Below are 22974 nucleotides of genomic sequence, written 5' to 3' on the forward strand. Positions count from 1 at the left end.
GTTCGCTCCTTAATTCTAATCACCTATTTAACTCATTCCCCCACTCAACTCCTTTCCGGTAACCATCAGTTTGTTATCCATAGTTATGAGTCTGTTTCTTGGTCTCTCTCTCTCTCTCTCTGTCTCTCTCGTTTCTCTCTCTTTTCCCACTTTGCTCATTCGTTTTGCTTCTTAAATTCCACATGAGTAAAATCATATGGTATTTGTCTTTCTCTGACTTATTTCACTTAGCATAATACTCTCTAGTTCCATCCATGTCATTGTGAATGGAAAGGTTTCATTCTTTTCTATGGCTGAATAATAGTCCACCAAAAATATATTATAATAATATACATATGGCACTTCTTCCTTATCCATCCATCAGTCAACAGACACTTGTGCTGTTTCGATAATTTGGCTATTATGGATAATGCCACTATGAACATCAGGGTGCATTTAGATTAGTATCTTTGTATTCTTTGGGCAAATACCTAGTAGTGCAACTGCTGGATCATAAGGTAGTTCTCTTTTTAACCTTTTGAGGAATTTTCATACAATTCTCCACAGTGTCTGCGCTACTTTGCATTCCCACCAACAGTGCAAGAGTTCCCCTTTCTCCATATCCTTGCCAACCCCTGTTGTTTCTTGGGTTGTTGATTTTAGCCATTCTGACAGGTGTGAGGTGATATCTCACTGTAGTTTTAATTTGCATTTCCTTGATGATAAGTGATATTAAGCATCTTTTCATATGACTATTGGCCATGTGGATGTCTTTGGAAAAAATATTCACGGCTTTTTTAATTGGATTTTTAAATTTTTAATTGGATTATTTGTTTTGAATGTTGAGTTTTATAAGTTCGTTAGAGATTTTGGGTATTAACCCTTTGTTAGACATGTCATTTGCAAATATCTTTTTCCATCCCATAGGGTGCTTTTCAGTTTTGTTGATTGGTTCCTTCACTGTGTAGAAGCTTTTTATTTTGCTGAAATACCAATAGTTTATTTTTGCTTTTGTTTCCATTGCTTCAGGAGACATATCTAGAAACAGTTGGAACTTTTTTATGTTTTTTTATTCTTGACAGAGAGACAGAGGGTGATCAGGGGAGGGGCAGAGAGAGAGGGAGTCACAGAATCTGAACAGGCTCCAGGCTCTGAGTTGTCAACACAAAGCCCAGGCAGGGCTTGAACTCAGGAGCTGTGAGATCATGACCTGAACTGAAGTTGGGTGCCTAACCAATTGAGCCACTCAGGTGCCCCAGAAATTGGTACTTCTGATGCCAAAGAGCTTACTGCCTGTGTTCTCCTCTAGGATTTTTCTGGTTTAAGGTCTCATATTTAGGTGTTTAATCCATTTTGATTTTTTGGTATGGTTAAAAAAGTAGTCTAGTTTCTTTCTTTTGCATAATGCTGTCCAGTTTTCCCAACACCGTTTGTTGAAGAGACTCTTTTTCGCATTAGATATTATTTCCTGCTTTGTTGAAGATTGTTGACCATACAGTTGTGGATTCATTTCTATTCCATTTCATTGATCTATGTGTCTGTTTTTGTGCTAGTACCATACTGTCATGATTACTGTAGTAATTACTACAGTTTTGTAACACAACATGAAGTCTGGAACTGTGATGCCTCCAGCTTTGCTTTGCTTTTTCAAGATGGCTGGGGAGATTTGGGATCTTTTGTGGTTCAATACAAATTTTAGGATTCTTTGTTCTAGCTCTGTGAAAACTGCTATTGGTATTTTGATAGGGATTGCATTAAACCTGCAGATTGCTTTGGGTAGGATAGACATTCCAATCCATGAGCATGGAATGTCTTTCCATTTCATTGTGTCATCTTCAATTTCTTTCCTCAGTGTTTTCTAGTTTTTAGAATACAGGTCTCTTTGATTAGGTTTATTCCTGTGTATCTTACTGGGTTGGTTGTAGTTCTAAATGGGATTGGTTTCTTAATTTCTCTTTCTGTTGCTTCATTATTGGTGTATATAAATGCAGAAGATTTCTGTACATTGATTTTGTATCCTGCAACTTTGCTGAATTTATCAGTTCTCGCAGTTTTTTGATGAAGTCTTTCAGATTTTCTATATAGAGTATCATATAGAAGATAGTAAAAATTTGATGTCTTCCTTGCTGATTTGGATACCTTTTATTTCTTTTTGTTGTCTGATTGCTGTGGCTAGGAGTTCCAGTTCCATGTTGAGTAAAAGTGATGAGAGAGGACACCCCTGTTTTGTTCCTGACCATGGAGGAAAAACTCTCAGTTTTTTCCCACTGAGGATCTTAGTTGTGGGTTTCTCACATATGGCCTTACATGCTGACATATGTTCTCTCCAAATCTACTTTGTTGAGAACTTTTTATTATGAATAGACTTGTACTTTGTCAAATGCTTTTTTTTTTGCATCTATTGTAATAATTATACGGTTCTAATCCTTTCTTTTATTAATGTGGCATATCACTTTGATTCATTTGTGAATATTGAACCACCCTTGATTCCACTTGATTGTGGTGAACGATTTTTTAATGTATTATTGGATTTGGTTTGCTAGTATTTCTCAAGAACTTTTGCATCTATGTTCATGAGGGATATTGACCTATGGTTCTCTTTATTAATGGAGTCTTTATCTGGCTTTGGTATCAGGGTAATACCGGTCTCATAGAGTGAATTTGGAAGTTTTCCTTCCTTTTCTATTTTTTGGAATACTTTGAGAAGAATAGGTATTCACTCTTCTTTAAATGTTTCGTAGAAATCCCCTGTGAAGGCATCTGGACTTTTGTTTTGGGGGAGATTTTTGATTACTGATTTGATATATTTGCTGATTACAGGTCTATTCAAGTTTTCTTTTCTTCCTGTTTCAGTTTTTGTAGTTTATATGTTTCCAGGAATTTATCCATTTCTTCTAGGTTGTCCAATTTGTTGGCATATAGTTTTTATAATAATGTCTTATGATTATTTATATTTCTATGGTGTTATTTGTTATTTCTCCTCTCTAATTTGTGATTTTATTTATTTGGGACCTTTTTCTTTTCTTTTTGGTAAGTCTGGCTAGAGGTTTATCAATTTTGTTAATATTTTTAAAGAACCAGCACCTGCTTTCATTGATCTGGTTCTATTGTTTTGTTTTTGTGTTTGTTTTTTAAGTTTCTGTATCATATATTTTTGCTCTATTTATTTCCTTCCTTCTGATGGCTTTAGATTTCATTTGTTGTTATTTTTCTAGCTCCTTTAGGTATAAGGTTAGGTTGTTTGAAAATTTTCTTGTTTCTTGAGGTAGGTCTGTATCACTATATACTTCCTTCTTAGAATAGCTTTTACTGTAGGAAGCCTGGGTGGCTTAGTCAGTTAAGTGTCCCACTTCAGCTCTGGTCATAATCTCACAGTTCATGAGTTTGAGCCCAGCTTTGGGCTGTTTGGGGACAGCTCACAGCCTGGAGCCTGCTTCAGATTCTGTGTCTCCTGCTCTCTCTGACCCTCCCCACTTGCACTCTCTCTCTCTCAAACATGAATAAACATTAAAAAAAATAGCTTTTGCTGTATCCCAAGAGTTTTGGACTATCTAGTTTCCTTTTTCATTTGTTTCCATGTATTGTTGTTGTTGTTGTTGTTTTTTTCATGTCCTGGCTGACTCATTCATTGTTTAGTAGCATGTTGTTTAACCTTTATGTATTTGTTGTCTTTTCGATTTTTTTTCTTGTGGTTGACTTTTACTTTTATGGTGTTATGGTCAGAAAAAGTGCATGGTATGATTTTAATCCTTTGTATTTGTTGAGGCCTGACCTGTGACCTAATATGAGATCTATTATAGATAATGTTCAATGTGCACTTGAAAAAAATATGTATTCTGCTCTTTTAGGATGAAATGTTCTGAATATATCTAAGTCCATCTGGTCCAGCATGTCATTCAAAACCATTTTTTCTCCTTGTTGACTTTCTGCTTAGATGATCTGTCTGTTGATTTAAGTGGGGTGTTAAAGTTCCTTACTCTTACGTATCATTATCAATTAGTTCCTTGACTTTTTTGTTATTAATGGTTTTATATATTTGGGTGCTCCAATGCTGGTTGCATAAATATTTATAAGTGTTAGATCTTCTTGTTGGATTGTCCCCTTTATTACAAGAGAGTGCCCGTCTTTGTCTCTTGTTGCAGTCTTTTTTTTTAAAGTCCATTTTGTCTGATATAAGTATTGCTACTCTGGCTTTTGACTTAGATGTCAAGTCCATGTGCATGTTAAATGTTTCTCCATCCTCTCACATTCAACCTGCAGGTGTCTTTAGGTCTAAAATGAATCTCTTGTAGACAGCATACAGATGGGTCTTGTTTTTTTTTTTAATGCATTCTGATACCTTATGTCTTTTTTTGATTAGTCCATTTATATTCAGAGTAATTATCATATGTATTTACTGCCACTTTATCATTTGTTTTATTGTTGTTTCTGGAGATTTTTCTGATCTTTTCTTGTCTTTGTCATGTTTGGTCTCTCCTTTGCACTCAGAAGTCTCCTTTAATATTTCTTGCAGGGCTGGTTTAGTGGTCACAAACTGCTTTAGTTTTTGTTTGTCTGGAAAACTTTATCTCTCCTTCTGAATGATAACTTTGCTGGGCAGAGTATTCTTAGTTGCAGATTTCCCCCATTCAGCACTTTGACTGTATCATAGCACTCCCTTCTGGCTTGCCAAGTTTCTGTTGAGAAATTTGCAACTAGCCTTATGGGGTGTTCCCTTGTAAGTTAGGGACTTGTTTTGACTTTCTGCCTTTAGTCTCTTTATCATTATGTTTTGAAAATTTAATTACAATATGTCTTATTGTTGGCTTGCTTTTGTTGATTTTGATGGGAGTTCTCCGTGCCTCCTGGATCTGGATGTCTGTTTCCTTCCCTAGATATCAGCTATCATTTTCCTCAAAAAAAATTTTATGCACTCTTTTTTCTCTCTTCTTCTAGGACTCCTACAATATGAATGTTTTCACATTTGATGGAGTTCCCATGTATATTCTCGTGTTTCATAATTCTCTTTTGTTCAGCTTCATTATTTTCCATTATTTTGTCCTCTGGGTCACTAATTCATTCCTCTGCTTCTTCCAGAATGCTGATTATTTCATTAAGCCTGCTTCCAATCTTGTTTATTGCACTCCTAATTTCTGATTCTTTTTTAAAACACTGTTATCTCTGTGGTAAGGGTCTCATCGATTTCTTCTATTCTCATTCTCTATCAGGTATATTACTTATAACTGTTTCACTTAGATCTCTGGCTGTGGCCTTATCTTATGCTTTCAATTAGTATAAATTCCTCCATCTTTGCATTTTGCCTAAGTCTGTGTCTTCTTCTCTGTGTTAGAAAATCCAATTATGTTTCCTGTGCCTGAAAGTAATTAGTTTATGAAGAGGTTGTGAAGTGTTCGGGACCTGGGGCTTCAGTGGGTGTCTCAGGTTTGTACTGCATGTGTTTGCTGTTTTGTTTTAGCTGATCTATCCTTCAGGCCTGTTGTCCTCAGAGGCTCTTGTTACCTGCTGCAGGCAGTGTTTGGTACCTGGCCTGAAGGTGGTGAGTTTTAACTAGGTGTGCTCTGGTTTGGTCATGAAGTGAGACTTGATACTGCTTCCACCAGAAGTGAGGCCCTGGAGAACTCTGGTAGGGAGACGTGGTGTGGGCATGGGGCGGGGGTTTATGCTGTCTTTGGAGGGTGGAGCCTGCTGCACTGGGATTGACGAAGCAGAGCAGTCCTGCTAGAGTACAGGGATGTGGCCCTTGGTCTAAGCAAGTTAGGAAGCTAGTGTTGGTGCTGTGTTGCTTCTGGCAGATGGTTCTGTGTTTATGTTGAGGGACAGTAGGGGAGGGGAATGGTACTAGCCAGCTCCTTTGTTCTGAGAGGTATCTCTGTGAGTGTGGTCTTGGATCTCTCAGGAATGTGCTCCAAAATGAATAAGAAAGTGGATAATCTCACCCCTGTGTGCTCCAGGTGCTCTTCAGATTGCTGTTTCCATGCTGTATGCCCCTGACTTGTTCACCTGACTTCTCTCCAGGAGCAGCACAGTGCCCTCTGGGCTCTATTAGCCAGGCCTGCTGACCTTTAAACTCCAAACTTTGCACCCTACTGGTTGCAAGAACTCATGAAGTTCGGTATCGCTTTTTCTTCAAGCCAATGGCTTTGGAGAAACTTTCTTCTTGTGCATTCCCCTGTGTGCTCCTCTCTCTCTTGCCCTTCTCTGTGACCACAGCTCCCTACCTTCTGCAGTACCTGTGATTCATTTCTCTCCTACACCACATCTCTGTATTTCCTACTTTCTTTCAGGTGGCCTCTTCTCTGCATTTAGCTGTGGAGTTTGTTCTGTCAGTCTTCAAGTTGGTTTCTGGGGTATTTAGGAGGATTTGACAGTTATCTAGCTGTGTTCATGGGATGAGGTGAGCCTAGGGTCTGCCTATTTTGCTGCCGTCTTCCTCTCCCCTGATATAAGGGAATTTTGAACTATTTATCTGGATGGTATCACTTTTCTCTAGAGTTTATTGTTATGGATCTAAGTTATTTCTAATTCCATTCTTTCCTCTGGTGTTAGGTTACAATGGCAGCTGGACTGAAGAGCCAATGCTGAATGGCAACACTGTGAGAACTCCATCTTCAAGCCCCAGCCATGCTCCCTCCCAGATTACCCTTCCTGAGCCAATCCTCCCTCCACCGCATCCCCAAATAGAGGCACCCGATAAAAGGACAACACAATAGCATCTTTTTCTTAACATCATCATCATTCTCTTTTTGTTCAGGTACTATGTGACTAAAGACTAGTAATCAGAGTAATATTTGTAATATTAGTATAACAACCTACTCAGCCATGTAAGGAAAAGATGTGTTGAGTTTTTAAAATATACAGATTGATAGATAGGTTGCTTTATATCAGTTCTCATAATCTATACCTTGCTAGGCCCATGAACCCCACAGAAAATGTAAGAACTTTTTCGCATGTATGTTAGTATTTAAGGGAAGAAGTTCAGAGTTTTTGTTACTTTTATCATATGGTTCTCTGACCAAAATAATTTAAGAACCACTTAATGAAAATAATTGCCAATTCTTAGCTATATAGGAAAACATTTAGCATTAAAATCATGATAAATACAGTTTTCATTGTTCAATAATTCCAGAGATGCCACAGATTGTTATAGTGCCTCAAGGCTCTTAAAATAAATATCAATTGTGATTATGTAGTATTTTTAAAATTTTAAATTATTTGAGCTTTCCTAATTCATTCTGTCAAAACGAAACGATTTAGCATAACAATTATTTAGATTTTGAATAAATGGAATGTTATGCAAGTGTCTCCTTTGACACTAATTACTATATATGACGCTCTAGAAAATCAATTAACCTCTTCAAATTTCCATCTTTTTAGGGGTAAAGTGGGTTTATTCATGTAGTCTGTGCCTTTTAGGCTCCGTTGGATAAGGAGACAGAGAAGTAATTGAACAGGGGATCAGTGGTTTAAGTCAGAGATTTTAGTTCTGACCTGGCTTCAAACTGAAACAATCTTGATTTGGAGACGTGAAGTTCTAAGATAGCTTCCTAAATAGTCTTCCTACTTCCATGATTCCCTCCCCAGAGTTATTTTTCCAAGCAGTAGGCTGCATGAGCCTTAAAAGATGTAAGTGAGACCGTACCATTCTCCTCTAAGCTCTGCACTGGCTCCCCATATCATCCCAAGAAGCTGAAGTTGCAATTGGGTGCAACCTTACTTATTCAAGGTGAAGTCTGCAGACAAGTAGCATCAGCTGAGTCTCAAACCCTATCGAAGAGCTACTGAATCAGAATCTACAGTCTACCAAGAGCTTCAGGTGACACAAATGTCCATCAAAGTTGGAGAAGCAACCTTAACAGCTTCTGCTATTTCCCCTTACGTTTTCCCCTTGCTCCTCCTACCTCAGCCACTCAGGCCAGCCTCCCTGCTCTTTACCCACATGCCAGATTCCTTCCTGCTGCAGGGACTTTACATTCACCATTCAATCAACACAGAATCTTTCTTCCCCAGGTGTCTGCATGGCTCTCTCCTTCATCTCTTTCAGTTCTTCCCAAGGGTTATCTGGGTGAGACATCCTCTGACAACCCTACTTTAAACTGCAACCTTTCCTCCCCAAACATACTCCTTATTTGTCTTCTGAAGGTTATTTTTCTCTATAGCACTTAATATTATCTGGAATACTATATCATTATTTACTTCTTTGTTTATTATCTGTCTTCTCCTCCTAAGATCCATGAGAGCAGAGATTTTTTCTCTACTTTATCACCCTTACCTAGAAAAATTACCAAAATATATTTGTTAAATTCATGAGTCAGGTGAGCTAACACACATAAAGCTAAAGACAGTTTGCTTATGGATAATTGATATCCATGACTGATGTTATGTTATGCTGGACATCAAAAGTATTTCTGCTAGGCAGACAGAGTATAGTGGTCTCTTAGACACTATGACATTTTGGACAAGTGTTCAATTAATGCTGTGAAAAAATTAAAAAGAAGTCATTATAATAATCCTTAGTAGATAGTAAACTTCATGGGTAAAAAATTGTGCATATATATTTTTGTTTTATTTCATTTTGTTTTTTTCTCACTGAAGTAGCCCCACTACATGGTACAGTACCAGGCAAATGACAGACACTAAATGATGAATAAACAAATATAACTTTAAACATACAAAAAAGTAGTGTATAAGAATCTGTCTTTGACCCTTTGGCATCCTTTGATAGCCCTAGCCTGACTGCCTGTCTAGTCTATTTCTGATTCTCTTTTACTAGTATTTTATATTTGTCACTAACTTGAAGTGACAAAATTATTAATCTGAATGCAACATCTTTAAGACAAACCAATACTGGTCTCTGGTTAAAACCAGATATCTTATTTATCTAAGAAGGACTCATAACAATACATAACAATAATGACACAGTTACTAGATATATGAGGAAACTTAGTAAGCATTTTACCTGTATCACCTCATTTAATATTTCAATGTTATTATAAGCTAGGTATTATTTTTAATACTTATAATACCTATTTTTAAGGGGCATAAACTGAGGCCTAGAAAGGTTCAGTAGCGCGTCCACAGTCATACAGAGAAGATCCACTGTAGAATGAGTTATGTCAAGAGTCACAGATTTATTTATCCTCTGCAACTACTTTCAAATTTTATTTTTTTAAGTAATTGAATTCTCCCCCCCCGCCACAAATATGTTGCATGGAAGTTCAGTGACTAGAACAGATAGTAGTGGCACAGCTATTGATCAACCAGGGATTAGGGAGAGTTAAGACCCATTTCCTCGGCCTGCTTTGCTTATTCTTTTTCTATTGACTCCATATAGCACATTTGTAGAACCCCAAGGATCTAAGGAAAACTTCTGCCCCATGGAAAGGAGGCTGGATAGGTGTTCAAAGAGTAGGCAGAAGTCCTGAAACCACCAATCTCTCTCCAAGCAAAAATGAAGGGACCAGGGAAACTATCCAAATAAGTAGAAGAGATCTCACTTGGAGAATTCTGTGCACCATCTTTATAAATTGACCACAGAAGTAAAATATCTGACTATATTTATTTAGTAACCTCGGAATCCAAGAAAAAGTTTGGACTTTATCATACCTAAGTCTCTCCAGCTCTAAAATGTCATGATATAATGATCTAGAGTGAACAACAATCTACTTCAGGGTTAAAGGATACAGACAACCTGCTTCTACGGAAAAAGGTCTGTGAGGTAGTATTTGGACACTCACTAACAATTTGAACTGATAAAATATCCTCTGTCAATGATCTGACAGTCAAGTGATATTTTCAGAAACATTCATTCATTACCTGTTTGACATCTACCACAATATGCAAATTTTTTACTTATTTTGCCTCTGCAGATAAATATTTGAATGAAGACACATTAGTGAAATGTCCCTTTAGTTTTTGGTGACATTGATACATAGTTGCATGCCAAATTTTTTTTTTACAGATTATTAAATTATACACAAAATTGTAAGTATTCTGAAAGTTTCCCCAGAGGATATAACAAAAAATAAGATATAAATTATCATGCTTTAAGCCATATGTCATTTTCTTAAATTTAAATAATTAGCTGTAATTATTAAAAGGGAGGGATACAGTTGGTTAAATCAAGAAAAAAAATAATTGCTTTAGACTTACCGCTGCATGAGGAACTGAGGCATTGCAATGAGCAGTGTTCCAACTCCCATGATCAGGCACCCTGTTCCGATTATTTTTGGCCTGTGAAGTTTGGCTCCAAAGTAGCTAACAAACATTATAACTAAGAGATTCCCTTTGGGTAAAGAATAAAATGTGCATCAATTAGATAAATTAGAAAAAGTCATCAGCATATTAAATAAAGGAATGTCTATAGTAGTTCTGGCAATTCTTTAACTAAACTGTCTCCCTGCCATCTTTCCCATCTTGTCTTTCTTCTCTCTAATCTGAGATGACTGTTGAAATTGTCTTCATGCTCATTACTTCAATTATCTCATCCATTTATCAAAATACTTTAATTACCAACACAACTACTTCATTGTCATCTACCCTAATTATCTGTCCTTTTAAAGTGTTTTATTAGTAAATCAAACTGTAGAAACTTCCCTTAGGTGTGCTCTTAAGTTTTCCTTAGTGATTTTGAAGTGAACCTGATTACTGGTTTTTCATTCATTAATATTTTCTAGTAAAACTTTTATCAGTTTCCCATTTGCTCTTAACATATGCATACATATTCTTGCTTCAGCAGATATTCCTTCTAGAAAAAGTAAAACAAACACAACTGCACCTCACTTTATGAAAGTGAGTTATGAACTTCATATTAATACAAAAAGAATTTTTTGAAAATAAAAATTATGCTTTTAGAAAAGGTCTTAAGGTGATTAAACATGCTGTAGGGAAAATGTCCTCATATTTTGCTGTACACAAAAATACTGGAAGGAGATGGTGAAGGAAACAGAAACCTTAAAAATGCAGTATCATGTGAGCTCCCAGCAGTTTCCGATTCTGTGGATAGAGGGGTGGCCAAGAAATCTGCATTTTTAAAACCAGCTCAAATGTGCTTATGGAGATGGTTCCTGGAACATGATTTGATAAACACTGCTTAGAAACTTAGATTTCAAAAGGCTTTAAAGTTTCAGTTCTTTGCATTTGGAATAGTCTTTAAAATGTTCAGTGCTGGAGAGAGTAAGAACTTAGCAATTCCTCAGAAAATGCTTGTGATGGCTGATGGGTAGTGTTGCTTTGAAGATCTCTTCTATGTTTCCAGTTTTCTAGCAAGAGTATGTTTGCTTACATCTGTAAGCAATCATCTAATTTACTACTGTTTGTTCACATTGCCAGCTTTAGTCAAGTGCAAAAAGAGCAGCAGTTTTTACAGCCTTGAGAACAATAATGACAGTGAGAAAATTAACTTGCACAGTGGCTCTAGGTTTTAAGGCTCCAGAAAGAATTAAACTTCTCTTAATTTTCACAGGGAAAAAACATAACATTGAGTATGAGATTACTCATTTGATATTTAAGCATTTACTAGAAGGAATTTTGTATCATAACATTGATAATTATGTCTTTACTTTTGTTAATGTGACACAGTAAATAAACAAAGTAAGTGAAAGCTGGCCTTCAGTTATAGGTATTGTATCCCTGCAACCAACATTACCTACCCTCCCCAACTCCCACCAACACTTAACAAAGGACTTATGTTTACAGATTGTTTCTGAGACACATTAGTGAGTGTGCCAAAGACTACATAATATCATTTTAGTAGCTGTGATATCTATAGAGGTTTTGCTTTCATTTCATATCCCTCTGAGTTCTCAGAAGATACACAGAGAAAATAAACGGCGATAAATAACCTCTAAAAAATTAAATTGGGTATCAAAATTCTTTCACATATACTATCACTAGCTACTGAAAAAGACAACAAATTCAGAATGTTTTAAAATTGTTTTACCAAGCTTTTAAGGAAGAGATTCTCCATACTTTCTCTTTCTTCCTCTCTCAACACACACACACAAAGTACTTAGATATCAGAAAAGAAAGCCATCCAACTCATAAGACTTATATACCCTTGAAACCAAAACTAGACAAAGACAATGAAAGAAAAGACCAAATGCAATTTGTTCCAGAAGTGTAAGGGTACTACCAAGTAAGATAAGAAAAAAATATATTAATTTAATCATTGTATTAAATTATAGAAGGAGAAAAATTCCATGGTTATCCTAACAGATGCAGTAAAAGCATACAATATACCACTCATTTATGATAAGAAAAATATTTGAGCATATTGACTTTTAAAGTATGTCTACCACGGGGCACCTGGGTGGCTATGTTGCTTAAGTACCACCTATTGATTTACGCTTAGGTCATGACCTCATGGTTTGTGAGACTGTCAGGCTCTGCACTGACAGTGTGGTGTCTGTTTGGGATGTTCTCTCTCTCCCTCTCTCTCTCTCTCTCTCTCTCTCTTTCCATCCCTCCCTCCCTCATGACCTCTCTCTCTTTCTTGAATAAACAGTTTTTAGAAAAATAAAATATATCTACCAAATTATACAGCACACATATTACTTAATGGTGAAATTATAAAAGCATTTTCAGGGGTGCCTGGGTGACTCAGTTGGTTGAGTGTCCAGCTTCGGCTCAGGTCATGATCTCATGGTTTGTGGGTTCGAGCCCTGTATTGGGCTCCATGCTGACAACTCAGAGCCTGGAGCCTGTCTTCAGATTCTGTGTCTCCTGCTCTCTGACCCTCCCCTGCTCATGCTGTCTCTGTCTGTCTGTCTGTCTGTCTGTCTCTCTCAAAGAAAATAATCTTAAAAAAAGCATTTTTCACTAAGGGCACATAAGAGAAAAGAATGCCCATTGTCACTGCTTCTATTTAAGATAGTACTGAGCCCAATGTAATAAGGCAAAAAACAAGATTTAACAGATCTAAGAATTGGAAAAAATAATATACAACTGATTTCAGTCTCAGGCAATATGGTTGTCTATTCAAAAAACTCTACTATCGACTCTTATAGACAATTAAAATGAACACACATTTATATTATACATAGAAAATCCTGGGGCATCTGGGTGGCTTAGTTGGTTAAGCATCCAACTCTAATTTCAGCTCAGGTGGATGATCTCACTCACAGTTGGTGACTTTGAGTTGGTGAGTTGATGCTACTAAACACAGAGCCTGCTTGGGATTCTCTATCTCCCTCTCTGCCCCTTCTGTGATTGCTCTCTTTCAAAATAAATAAATAAACTTTAAAAAATTAAGAAAATCCTTAAAGACCGCATAAAAACTACTAGAAATAATAAACAAATTCAGTAAAGTGACAGAATACAAAATAAATAACCAGAAATTGGTAGCATTTCTATACAATAACGACAAAGTAGAAGGAAAGGGAAATTTAAAAAACAACACTATTTACAATTGGACTAAAATGAATAAAATAAGTATGAAAAAACTTGACCAAAGAGGTGAAAGAAGTGTACTCCAAAATCTATAAAACCCTGATCAAAGAAATTGAAGATGACAAGGGTGCCTAGGATGACTCAATAAATTAAGTGTCTGCCTTTCAGTTTTAGCTCAGGTCATGATCTCACGGTTCATGAGTTCAAGCCCCATGCTGGGCTCTGTACTGACAGCTTTGGAGCCTGCTTGGAATTCTGTGTCTCCTTCTCTCTCCACCCCTCTCCTACTGGCTTGTGCTCGCTCCCTCGCTCGCTCTCTCTCTCTCTCTCTCTCTCTCTCTCTCTCTCAACAGATAAATAAACATTTAAAGCTGCTTTAAGAAAAAGAAATTGAAGATGACAAAAACAAAGAGAAAGATATTCTAAGCTCATAGATGGGAAGATTAATATTAGGGCAGAAATATGTAATGGAGGAGACAGTCTCTTCTATAAATGGTGTTGGAAAAATTAGACAGCCATATGTTAAAGAATGAGATTGAACCACTTTTAAATTCCATACATACAAATAAACTCAAAATGGATTAAAACCTAAATGTGAGATCTGAAACCATAAAAGTCCTAGAAGAAAACACAGGTAGTAATTTCTCTGACATTGGTTATAGCAAGATTTTTCTAGATAAGTCTCCTCATGCCAGGGAAACAAAAACTAAAATAAACTATTGGGACTATATGAAAATAATAAGCTTCTGCACAGGAAAGGCAACAATCAACAAAACAAAAAGATAACCTGCTGAAGGGGAAAAATATTTGCAAATGGTATATCTGATAAGGCTTAATATCCAAAACACATAAAGAACTTATATAACTCAAAAACAAACAAACAGAAACAAACAAACAAAAAAAAAAACAAAAACAACCCAAAACAGAAAAACAAATCTGATTAAAATATGGGCAGAGGACTTGAATAGACATTTTTCCAAAGAAGATATACAGATGTCCAGCAGACACATGAAAAGATGCTCAACATCAGTAGTCATCAGAGAACTGTAAATCAAAACCACAATGAGATATCACTATCACCTTATACCAGTTAGAAAGGCAAATATCTAAATGACAAAAAATAACAAGTGTTGGCAAGGATGTGGACGAAAAGCAAACCTCATGCACTGCTGGTGGGAAGGAAAATTGGTACAGCCATGGTGGAAAATAGTATGGGGTTTCCTTAAAAAAATAAAAATAGAGGGGTGCCTGGGTGGCTCAGTTAGTTAAGCATCCGACTTTGGCTTAGGCCATGATCTCATGGTTTGTGGGTTTGAACCCTGAGTTGGGCTCTGTGCTGACAGCTAGCTCAGACCCTAGAGCCTGCTTCAGATTCTATACCTCCCTCTTTCTCTACTCATGCTGTCTCTCTCTGCTTTTCAAATAAAAAATAAATAAAAAACATAAAAAAATAAAAAAATAGAAATACCATATGAACTAATAATTTTACTATTGGGCATTTATCCAAAGAAAAGGAAAACACTGATTCAAAAAGATATGTGCACCCCATGTTTACTGCAGCATTATTTACAATATCCAAGATATGGAAACAACCCAGATGTCCATTCATAAATGAATGGATAAAGAAAAGGAGGTGTACATACACACACACACACACACACACACACACACACACACACACACACAGAGGAATATTATGCAGCCACAGAAAGGATAGGATTGTGCTATTTGGGACAACATGGATGGACCTAGAAGGTATTATGGTAGGTGAAATAGGTAAGACTGAGAAAGAAAAATACCATATGATTCCACTCATAAGTGACACCTTAAAAAAATAAATAAATAAGAAGACGACTCTGACCTTTAAACACAGAGAGCAAACTGATGGTTGCCAGAGGGGAAGAATGGTTGGGCAATATGAGAGAGGAGGAGAGGGAGATACAGGCTTCTTGTATGGAATGAATAAGTTGTGGGAATAAAAGGCACACTGTAAGGATTGCATTCAATGATATTGCAATAGTGATATAATGGAACAGATGGTAGCCACACCTGTGGTGAACATAGCATAAAGTATAAATATGTCAAATCACTAAGTTGTACACTTGAAACTAATATACCATTGTGTTTCAACTATACTTAAATAAAAAAATTAACATATGTTCAACAAGGTTGCTGCATAAAGATAATATTAGATATTAATACTGTTCTAATATTCCAGGAATTACCAAATAGGAAATGTAACAAAAGACTATTGTAAAAGGAGTGATTAAAGGGAAATTTATAGCACTGAATGCATAGATTAGAAAAGAAGAAAAATCTAAAATCAGTAATCTAAGTTTCCACCTAGGAAATTAGAAAAAGAAAAGCCAATTAAATCCAAATTAGGCAGAAGGCAAGACATAATAAAAATTACAGCAGAAATAAATGCAATTGAATACAGAAACTCAGAAGAAAAATCAACAAATCCAAAAGGTGGTTCTTTGAAAAGATCAATGAAATCAATAAGCCTCTGGTCATGCTCACCAAGAAAAAGAGAAGATTCTAATTACTAATCCCAGAAATGAAAAGGGAGACATCACTACAAGTTTCATGTACATTAAAAAGATAATAAAGGGCGGGCACCTGAGCGGCTCAGTCAGTTAAGTATCTGACTTCAGCTCAGGTCATGATCTCAGGTTTGTGAGTTTGAGCCCCACGTCGGGCTCTGTACTGACAGATCAGAGCCTGGAGCCTGCTTTGGATTCTGTATCTCTGTTTCTCTCTGCCCCTCCATTACTCACATTCTGTCTCTCTCAAAAAACAAAAAAGAATTTTTTAAATTAAAAAAAAGGAGTATTATGAACATTTCTATGCCTAAAATTTGATAACCTATTTCCTAAAAGACACAATCTGCCAAATTTTCCTAAGAAAAAATAGATAATATGAACAGGCCTGTATCTATTTAAGAAATTGAACCAATAAACAATAACCCTCTAAAACAGAAAGCACAGACTCCAAAAGATTCACTAGCAAATTTTACCTAGCAGTCAATGAAGAGAAGATACCAACTGTCTATAACCTCTTTCAAAGGAGGGGAATTTTCTAAGTCATTTCTATGAGGCCAACATTGCCCTAATACCAAACCAGACAAGAAAATCCATACAAACCAATGTCTCTCATGAACATAAGTGCAAAATTCCTCAACAAAATATTAGAAAATATTTTCAAATCATATCCAACAATATACCATAACCAAATGGGATTTTCCCCAGGTATGCAAGGTATAAACACCAGAAATTAAATTCATATCATCTATCACATCAACAGGCTAAAGAAGAAAAGTCACATGCTTATATCAGTAGATGCAGAAAAAGCATTTTACCAAAATCCAACAACCATTTATAATAAAAAAATTCAATAAACATGAAGAGATACAAACTACTTCAATCGAATAAAGAATATCTACGAAAACATACAACTAACATCATACTTAGGAATGAGAAACTCAAAGCTTCCCACTAAGATCAGGTACAAAGCAAGAATGTCCCCTTTCACCATTATTTGCCATTATTGTATTGGGAGTCGTACTTAATACAATAGGACAAGGAAAAGAAGTAAGGGTACACAGACTGTGAAGAAAAAAACTAAAAGTGTTTTTTCCCCAGAAGATATGATCATTTATGTAAAAAATCCAAAAGAACTGACAAAGGAACTTTTGAAACTAATTACAGCAGGACTTCAAGATGCAAGGTTAATACACAGAAGCCAACTGCTTTCCTACATGCCAGCAATGAACAAATGAAATTGAAAAACTGTTTACCTTATCGACCCCAAAATAAAATACAAATTAAAAAAAATATGTATAAGATCTATGTGACAAAAACTACAAAACTCTGAGGAAAGAAATGAAAGAACAAAGGAAAAAGAGAGGCATTCCATGTTCATGGATAGAAAGACTCAGTATTGTCCAGATGCTAGTTCTATTCAACTTAATCTATTGATTCAATACAATCTCAGTCAAAATCCCAGGAAATTATTTTGTAGGTACTGACAAAGTGACTTCTAAAATGACAACCTGGAGAGGCAAAAGACCCCAAATAGCCAACACAACATTAGAAAAGAACAAAGTTAAAGGATCGACACTACTGAACTTCATTACATACTATAAAGCCACACTAAACAAGACAGTGTAACAAGTGGTGAATGGATAGACAATTAGATTAATGAAACAGAATACACAGACCTACATAAATATAGTTAACTGATCTTTAACAAAAGAGCAAATGTAATAAGATAGAGCAAGGACAATTCTTGCTCAAAAATAAAGTCTAAATATATCACAGACCTAAATGCAAAACTTGATAGCTTTCTAGAAGTTTTATAACTTCTAGGGGTGTTTGGGTGGCTCAGTTGTTTGTGTCCGACTTTGGCTCAGGTCATGATCTCATAGGCTCAGAGCCTGGAGCATGCTTTGAATTCTGTGTCTCCCTCTCTCTCTGACACTCCCTGCCTCACATTCTGTCTGTCTCAAAAATAAACAAACATTAAAAAAAAAAAGAAGTTTTATAACTTCTAGAAGATGACTTAGGAGAAAACCTAGATGACCTTAGATTTAGTGATGACTTTTTAGATACAACATCAAAGGCATAATCTGTGACCAAAAAAACGGATAAGCTGGACTTCATTAAAAGTTTCTTCTCTGTTATGGATAATGAAAAGAGAATTAAAAAACAATCCACAGACTGACAGAAAATATTTGCAAAAGTCATATCAGATAAAAGACTGTCATCAAAAATACACAAAGAACACTTAAAACTCAACAATAAGAGCACAGACAGTGAGATTAAGAAATGGTCCAAATAACAGGTCACCAAAAAGATTTACAGATAGCAAATAAACACATGAAAAGATATTAAACGTCATATGACATAAGCAAACTGTAAATTGAAATGCCAATGAGATACCACTATGCACTTATTTGAATGGCCAAAATCCAAAGCATTAAATGCTGGGGAGGGCATGGAGCAAAAGGAACTCTTGCTCATTGCTGGTGGGAATGCAAAATGGTACAGAAGCTTTGGAAAACAATTTGGCAGTTTCTTACAAAACTAAATATATTTTTCTCCATATGATCCAGCAATTATACTCCTTGGTATTTACCCAAAGGAGCTGAAAACATGTCCACAGAAAAACCTGCCCAGGGAAGTTTATAACAGCTTTATTTAAAATTGCCAATGCTTCAAAACAATCAAGATGTCTTTCAGTTAATGAATAGAAAAATAAACTAAGGTCTATCCAGAAAACTGATTTTTATCTGGCATTAAATGAGCTATCCAGCTATGAAAAGAAAGACATGGTGAAACCCCAAGTGAATGAAGCCAATTTGAAAAGGCTACATACTATATGACTCCAACTATATGACATTCTAGAAAAGGCAAAACTATCGAGACAGTAAAAAGGTTAGTGGTTGCCAGAGGGTAGGGGACAATGATGGAAGAATAGGTAGAGCTCAAAGATTTTTAGGGCAGTGAAAGTAGTTTACATGGCTATATACCATTATACACACACACACACACACACACACACACACACACACACACACATAATGCACATATATATGTATATATAAAGTTTTTATAATATCCACATGAATTTGATTAAATACTAAAATATAAAAAGCAAAACTTTTAAATATTTATAAAAATACATGGGAAAACACTTGAAAGAAAGAGTATCTGGAAATATTAGGAGGTGATGGTATAGAAAACATTTTATTTCTTGGCAACTCTGCTGTTGTTGGAGAAAGTCTTTGCTTTGAGAAAATACTTGGGAAAAAATGAGTATGAGGTGTGTGGACATTAGATAATAATGCCAATTGATGTCAAAGGATAAATGAGATTGTCATGCAAAAAAGAAGAGATGGGAGCTAGAGACAAAGATGAGAGTGGGTCCAGAATCCTGGAAGGAAGGAATGTGGGGAGAGACAAGAGAAATAAATTAAGAATATGGTCAGGAACCCCACTTTTCTGAAAAACTGTGTATTACAAATAACTAGAGCAAACCTAGTGATGTTTGGAACAAAGGTTTGCAATGAAGTGAGAGGATTTCAAGGCATTTTATTGTATCTAATTCAGTAAACAGCTTCTGTGCTTAGAATAGTCTGGAGGAATTAATATCAATTTATTCTCAGGGTCCTTTGTCATTTTCTGTGAAACATTAGTACTCTGTATCAAATTTAGACTTTCTCAAGTTGTATCAGGACCTGGGGACTCAAGCTGGGACCATATTCTAAGTCTCTTTAGCTCTAAAATGTTTTTATACTATAATCTAGAGTGAGCAAGAAGTGCCACTTGATGTATAATTTTCTATCTGCTCATTCCTTCTTTCTGTGATTTATTCTTTTAATTGGTACTAGTTGCCTCTTTATATCATTTTTTCCTGTGATTAGGTGTGTGACCCTTATCTTGACTCTTCATGGCCCTTCATTCAGTTTAGGGCTATGGACAGGACAGGCATCAAGTACTACATCAACCATCCAAGCCTATCTAAGGAATTTATTCAAGAATGTAATATGATCAGATGTTTCAGAAACTTGCTAAACAAATTATGGCTTATTGAATAACAGCTTCATGTGATATGAAGGCCTGATAGAAAGGCTGAGTCTTATTCCTCTTCCTACAGAATCAGCATCTGTATTTTCACCAGTTTGCCCAGTTATTCATATGTATATTAACATATGATTAGTACTGAGCTAAGCAATCCTATTTTTTGATAGGATGATAAAAGATGGATTTGGGAAGAAAACCTTGAAGGTAAAAGGTTACTATTCATTCTTTTAATTATTTCTGTGAGATTCAGGATATGAACAGAAATACATAGTATGAACTAAAATAGTCATTGTTGAAGAGTTGAAAAATATTTCTTCACATTTCTATAAGTTCACATGAGCTGAACCTAGAGCCATTAGAGCATTTACCACACATAGTATATATTTGAGACCCAAGGTAGCAAGGACCCCCATTCTTTGTTTATTTTAACAAAGAATTATAGCGTTGTAGCTTATCAATTTAGGAAGCTCTAAGCGGGATTATACTTTTTAAAGCACTTCCAACACAGTGACTGGAATCACCTGGTCTTTTCAAGTGCCAAGAGGAAGTCTATAATCAACTGCTCCCAAAGACACCCGAGTAGAAGTTTTCTTGCCTGCTTTTCTCATTAATAGGATTTCTTTCACTTCTTTCTAGGCCACTGGGTAGAAAACTTCCTTTATGGTTTCACTTTTTAAATCATTACAATAAAGTTTTGTAGAACCCATGTGAATTCTTCCCCGTTTTGAATCACAAGGCTTTTAGGATATATAACTCTTCTGTAAAGACACTTCCTAAATACTTTTAACTCAAAATCCCAATATCACCTCACCTCTCCTCTAGGAAAGCCTTTGGCTCTGATTGGAAACTCTGAATTGTATGAGTCATAATAGTGAACACCTGGGGCAGGAAATTTATTGTTGGTTGCTTGGAGAGAACTAATCGCCTCCACTGTAACAGGCCCTAGAAAATTCTGTCTAAACATGAATTTACAGAGAGTCTGATCCTAGCAACAACTGAATGTAGTGAGGATGTCATTTAGTCATGCCTAGAAGACTCTGTACTTAAAAGTAAAGCCAGGCATCTGCAATACCTACCAATTTCAAAACTACCATCAATAACTCCCACCAGTGAAGAGGGGATATCAAACCTTCTCTCTATCTGAGTGATGGTGCTCTTCAGATAGCCTTCTGCCAATGCTTTGGCAAAGTAAACGAAAGACAAGGCACCCAAAAATACCTGGAAAATATGACAAGTCACACAGTCTGACTCCAGCTTGACACACAAGTGGAAACCTACTAAACAAACAGACAAAAATGCAAACCAAGAACAATCTAACAAGCTTGTTATCACTGACGATTTCTCTCAAGGATGGGTACAGGCTTTCTTCAGCCTCAAGCTTTTTAGATTCCTAAAAATACAAATTCTGAAACAGACTTCATTTAGAATGTATATTGAAATCTGTTTCTTCCCTTCTTTCCCCTTCCCCTCCCAAGGACACCTGAACGGGTCTTTGCTTTGAAAAGAAGATCTACTGTATGGTGAAGCAAAGAGTGGAAGGAGCCATTCATGGGAAAGAAATAAAACAAGAATATAAATCAAACACTTAACATCTTATCAAGTCTACTACTCATGACTGTTTTATAGTGGTGCCACAGGCACCAGCAGGGAACATAATAGACCAAAAAAAGTACAACTACTATCCTTCTGCTTGAGTTCACATTCAAGGTCATATAATAGCTGGCTTAGGTATTTTGCCAGACCTGAGTCTGTGATGGAGTATCCATAGAATAACTAATCATTTGTATGAAAACACACACATATATTTGCTGAGTGAATGCTTGGTACAAAGAAAGAACAGGAACTTGGGAGTCACCCTGAGAACCATTTAAAAAGCAACACCATCCTGTCCTGTACTGGGCAGCAAGGGAAGTTCAAAATTTTTATTTACAAAATGGGATTAATATGGACATCTCATAGATTAAATGTTATAACTATACTTAGCATAATAGCTGGTACATGGCAGAAATTTAATAAATGTTAGTTTCGTCTCTCTCTTGTTTCAGTGTAGGAGGGACATTCAAATGGGGCCCGAAAGTAATATGTAGTAACAACTACAGGGTAGGGAGAGATTGCTTTCACTGCCTGGTAAAGTGTGGCTTTAATAAATTACATCTAAGAATACTTTTGAAAAAGGAAAAAAAAAATTCTTGCTTCTAACTACTTGGAAAATATGTAATTGTATAGAAATATGAATTGTAAAATTATGTAGCAAACATCTGGATGGAGAGTCAAAAACATGGACTCCACCAAATTATCCTCCCCCCCCAACCTAATTGTTACTCATTAGTTCACCATATAGGGTTGTTTGGTTGTTTACTGTTTAACTGTTTGTTACCTTCAGTTCACCACAGCACTGTTGTTTCTCCTTTGAGGAAGAACATTCTGTTGTTAAGGAAGGTCGCCCAAGAGGTCGCTCTGAACTTTTGCAGAATAACTGGGTATTTTCCTTGGATGAAGTATCCATTATGAAAATATTCCTTGACTGATCCTGTCAAGGTTGCTTTTGAAAGTAAAATAAAAACAGAAACAAAACAAAACAAAAATTCAATCCACTCTTTATTAAATAGTGTTTTTATTTCACTGATCACAATTCTGGAGACATAGTTTGCTGTGAAGCTACCTTATTTTACAACAGTAAGTTGGCAAGGTTTTTCAATTAAAATTGACCAGCATATTTGATTAACTAATCCAGCTATCAGGACTCTGTAGCCAGCATTCTTTCTCAATCCCTCCAGCTTAAGCTTCATTATGGCAAAGAATAAATTTAAATGTTGCCTTTGGAATACATAACGAGGCAGAATTTTGCTAACTCTGTGGTCTTGCCAGCTTAAACTAGAAGCAAGCAGGAAAGGAAGAGGAATTCAACCATCTGAATATTGATTCATTAAAATTAAGTCACTAAAGCCTTTTAATCTATTTTAACAGAATGGGTAGAAAAGATTGATGTTCATTGTAGATCTCTGTAGCACACTGTTATTCC

The 22974-nt window shown here is 36.0% G+C and overlaps 1 protein-coding gene across 5 annotated transcripts in view; it reads right to left on the reverse strand.

Annotated features, from left to right (window-relative positions):
- Positions 1 to 22974, reverse strand: part of SLCO1C1 (solute carrier organic anion transporter family member 1C1) — a 65820-nt gene that overhangs the window by 38758 nt on the left and 4088 nt on the right. For 4 of the 5 annotated variants that reach the window (XM_029955666.1, XM_029955668.1, XM_029955667.1 and 1 more), the window contains 3 exons: positions 22330 to 22494; positions 21029 to 21170; positions 10129 to 10261 (listed from right to left, as the gene is read on the reverse strand). In XM_029955666.1, coding sequence (XP_029811526.1) covers positions 10129 to 10261; positions 21029 to 21170; positions 22330 to 22458 — 404 coding nt within the window. In that variant the 5' untranslated portion in view covers positions 22459 to 22494. Of the gene's footprint in view, positions 1 to 10128; positions 10262 to 21028; positions 21171 to 22329; positions 22495 to 22974 lie in introns of those variants that run through there. The other variant, XM_029955669.1, reaches the window with a different exon arrangement.

The sequence above is a fragment of the Suricata suricatta genome, chromosome 10 (genome assembly GCF_006229205.1).
Source record: "Suricata suricatta isolate VVHF042 chromosome 10, meerkat_22Aug2017_6uvM2_HiC, whole genome shotgun sequence".
Taxonomy (NCBI): domain Eukaryota; kingdom Metazoa; phylum Chordata; class Mammalia; order Carnivora; family Herpestidae; genus Suricata; species Suricata suricatta.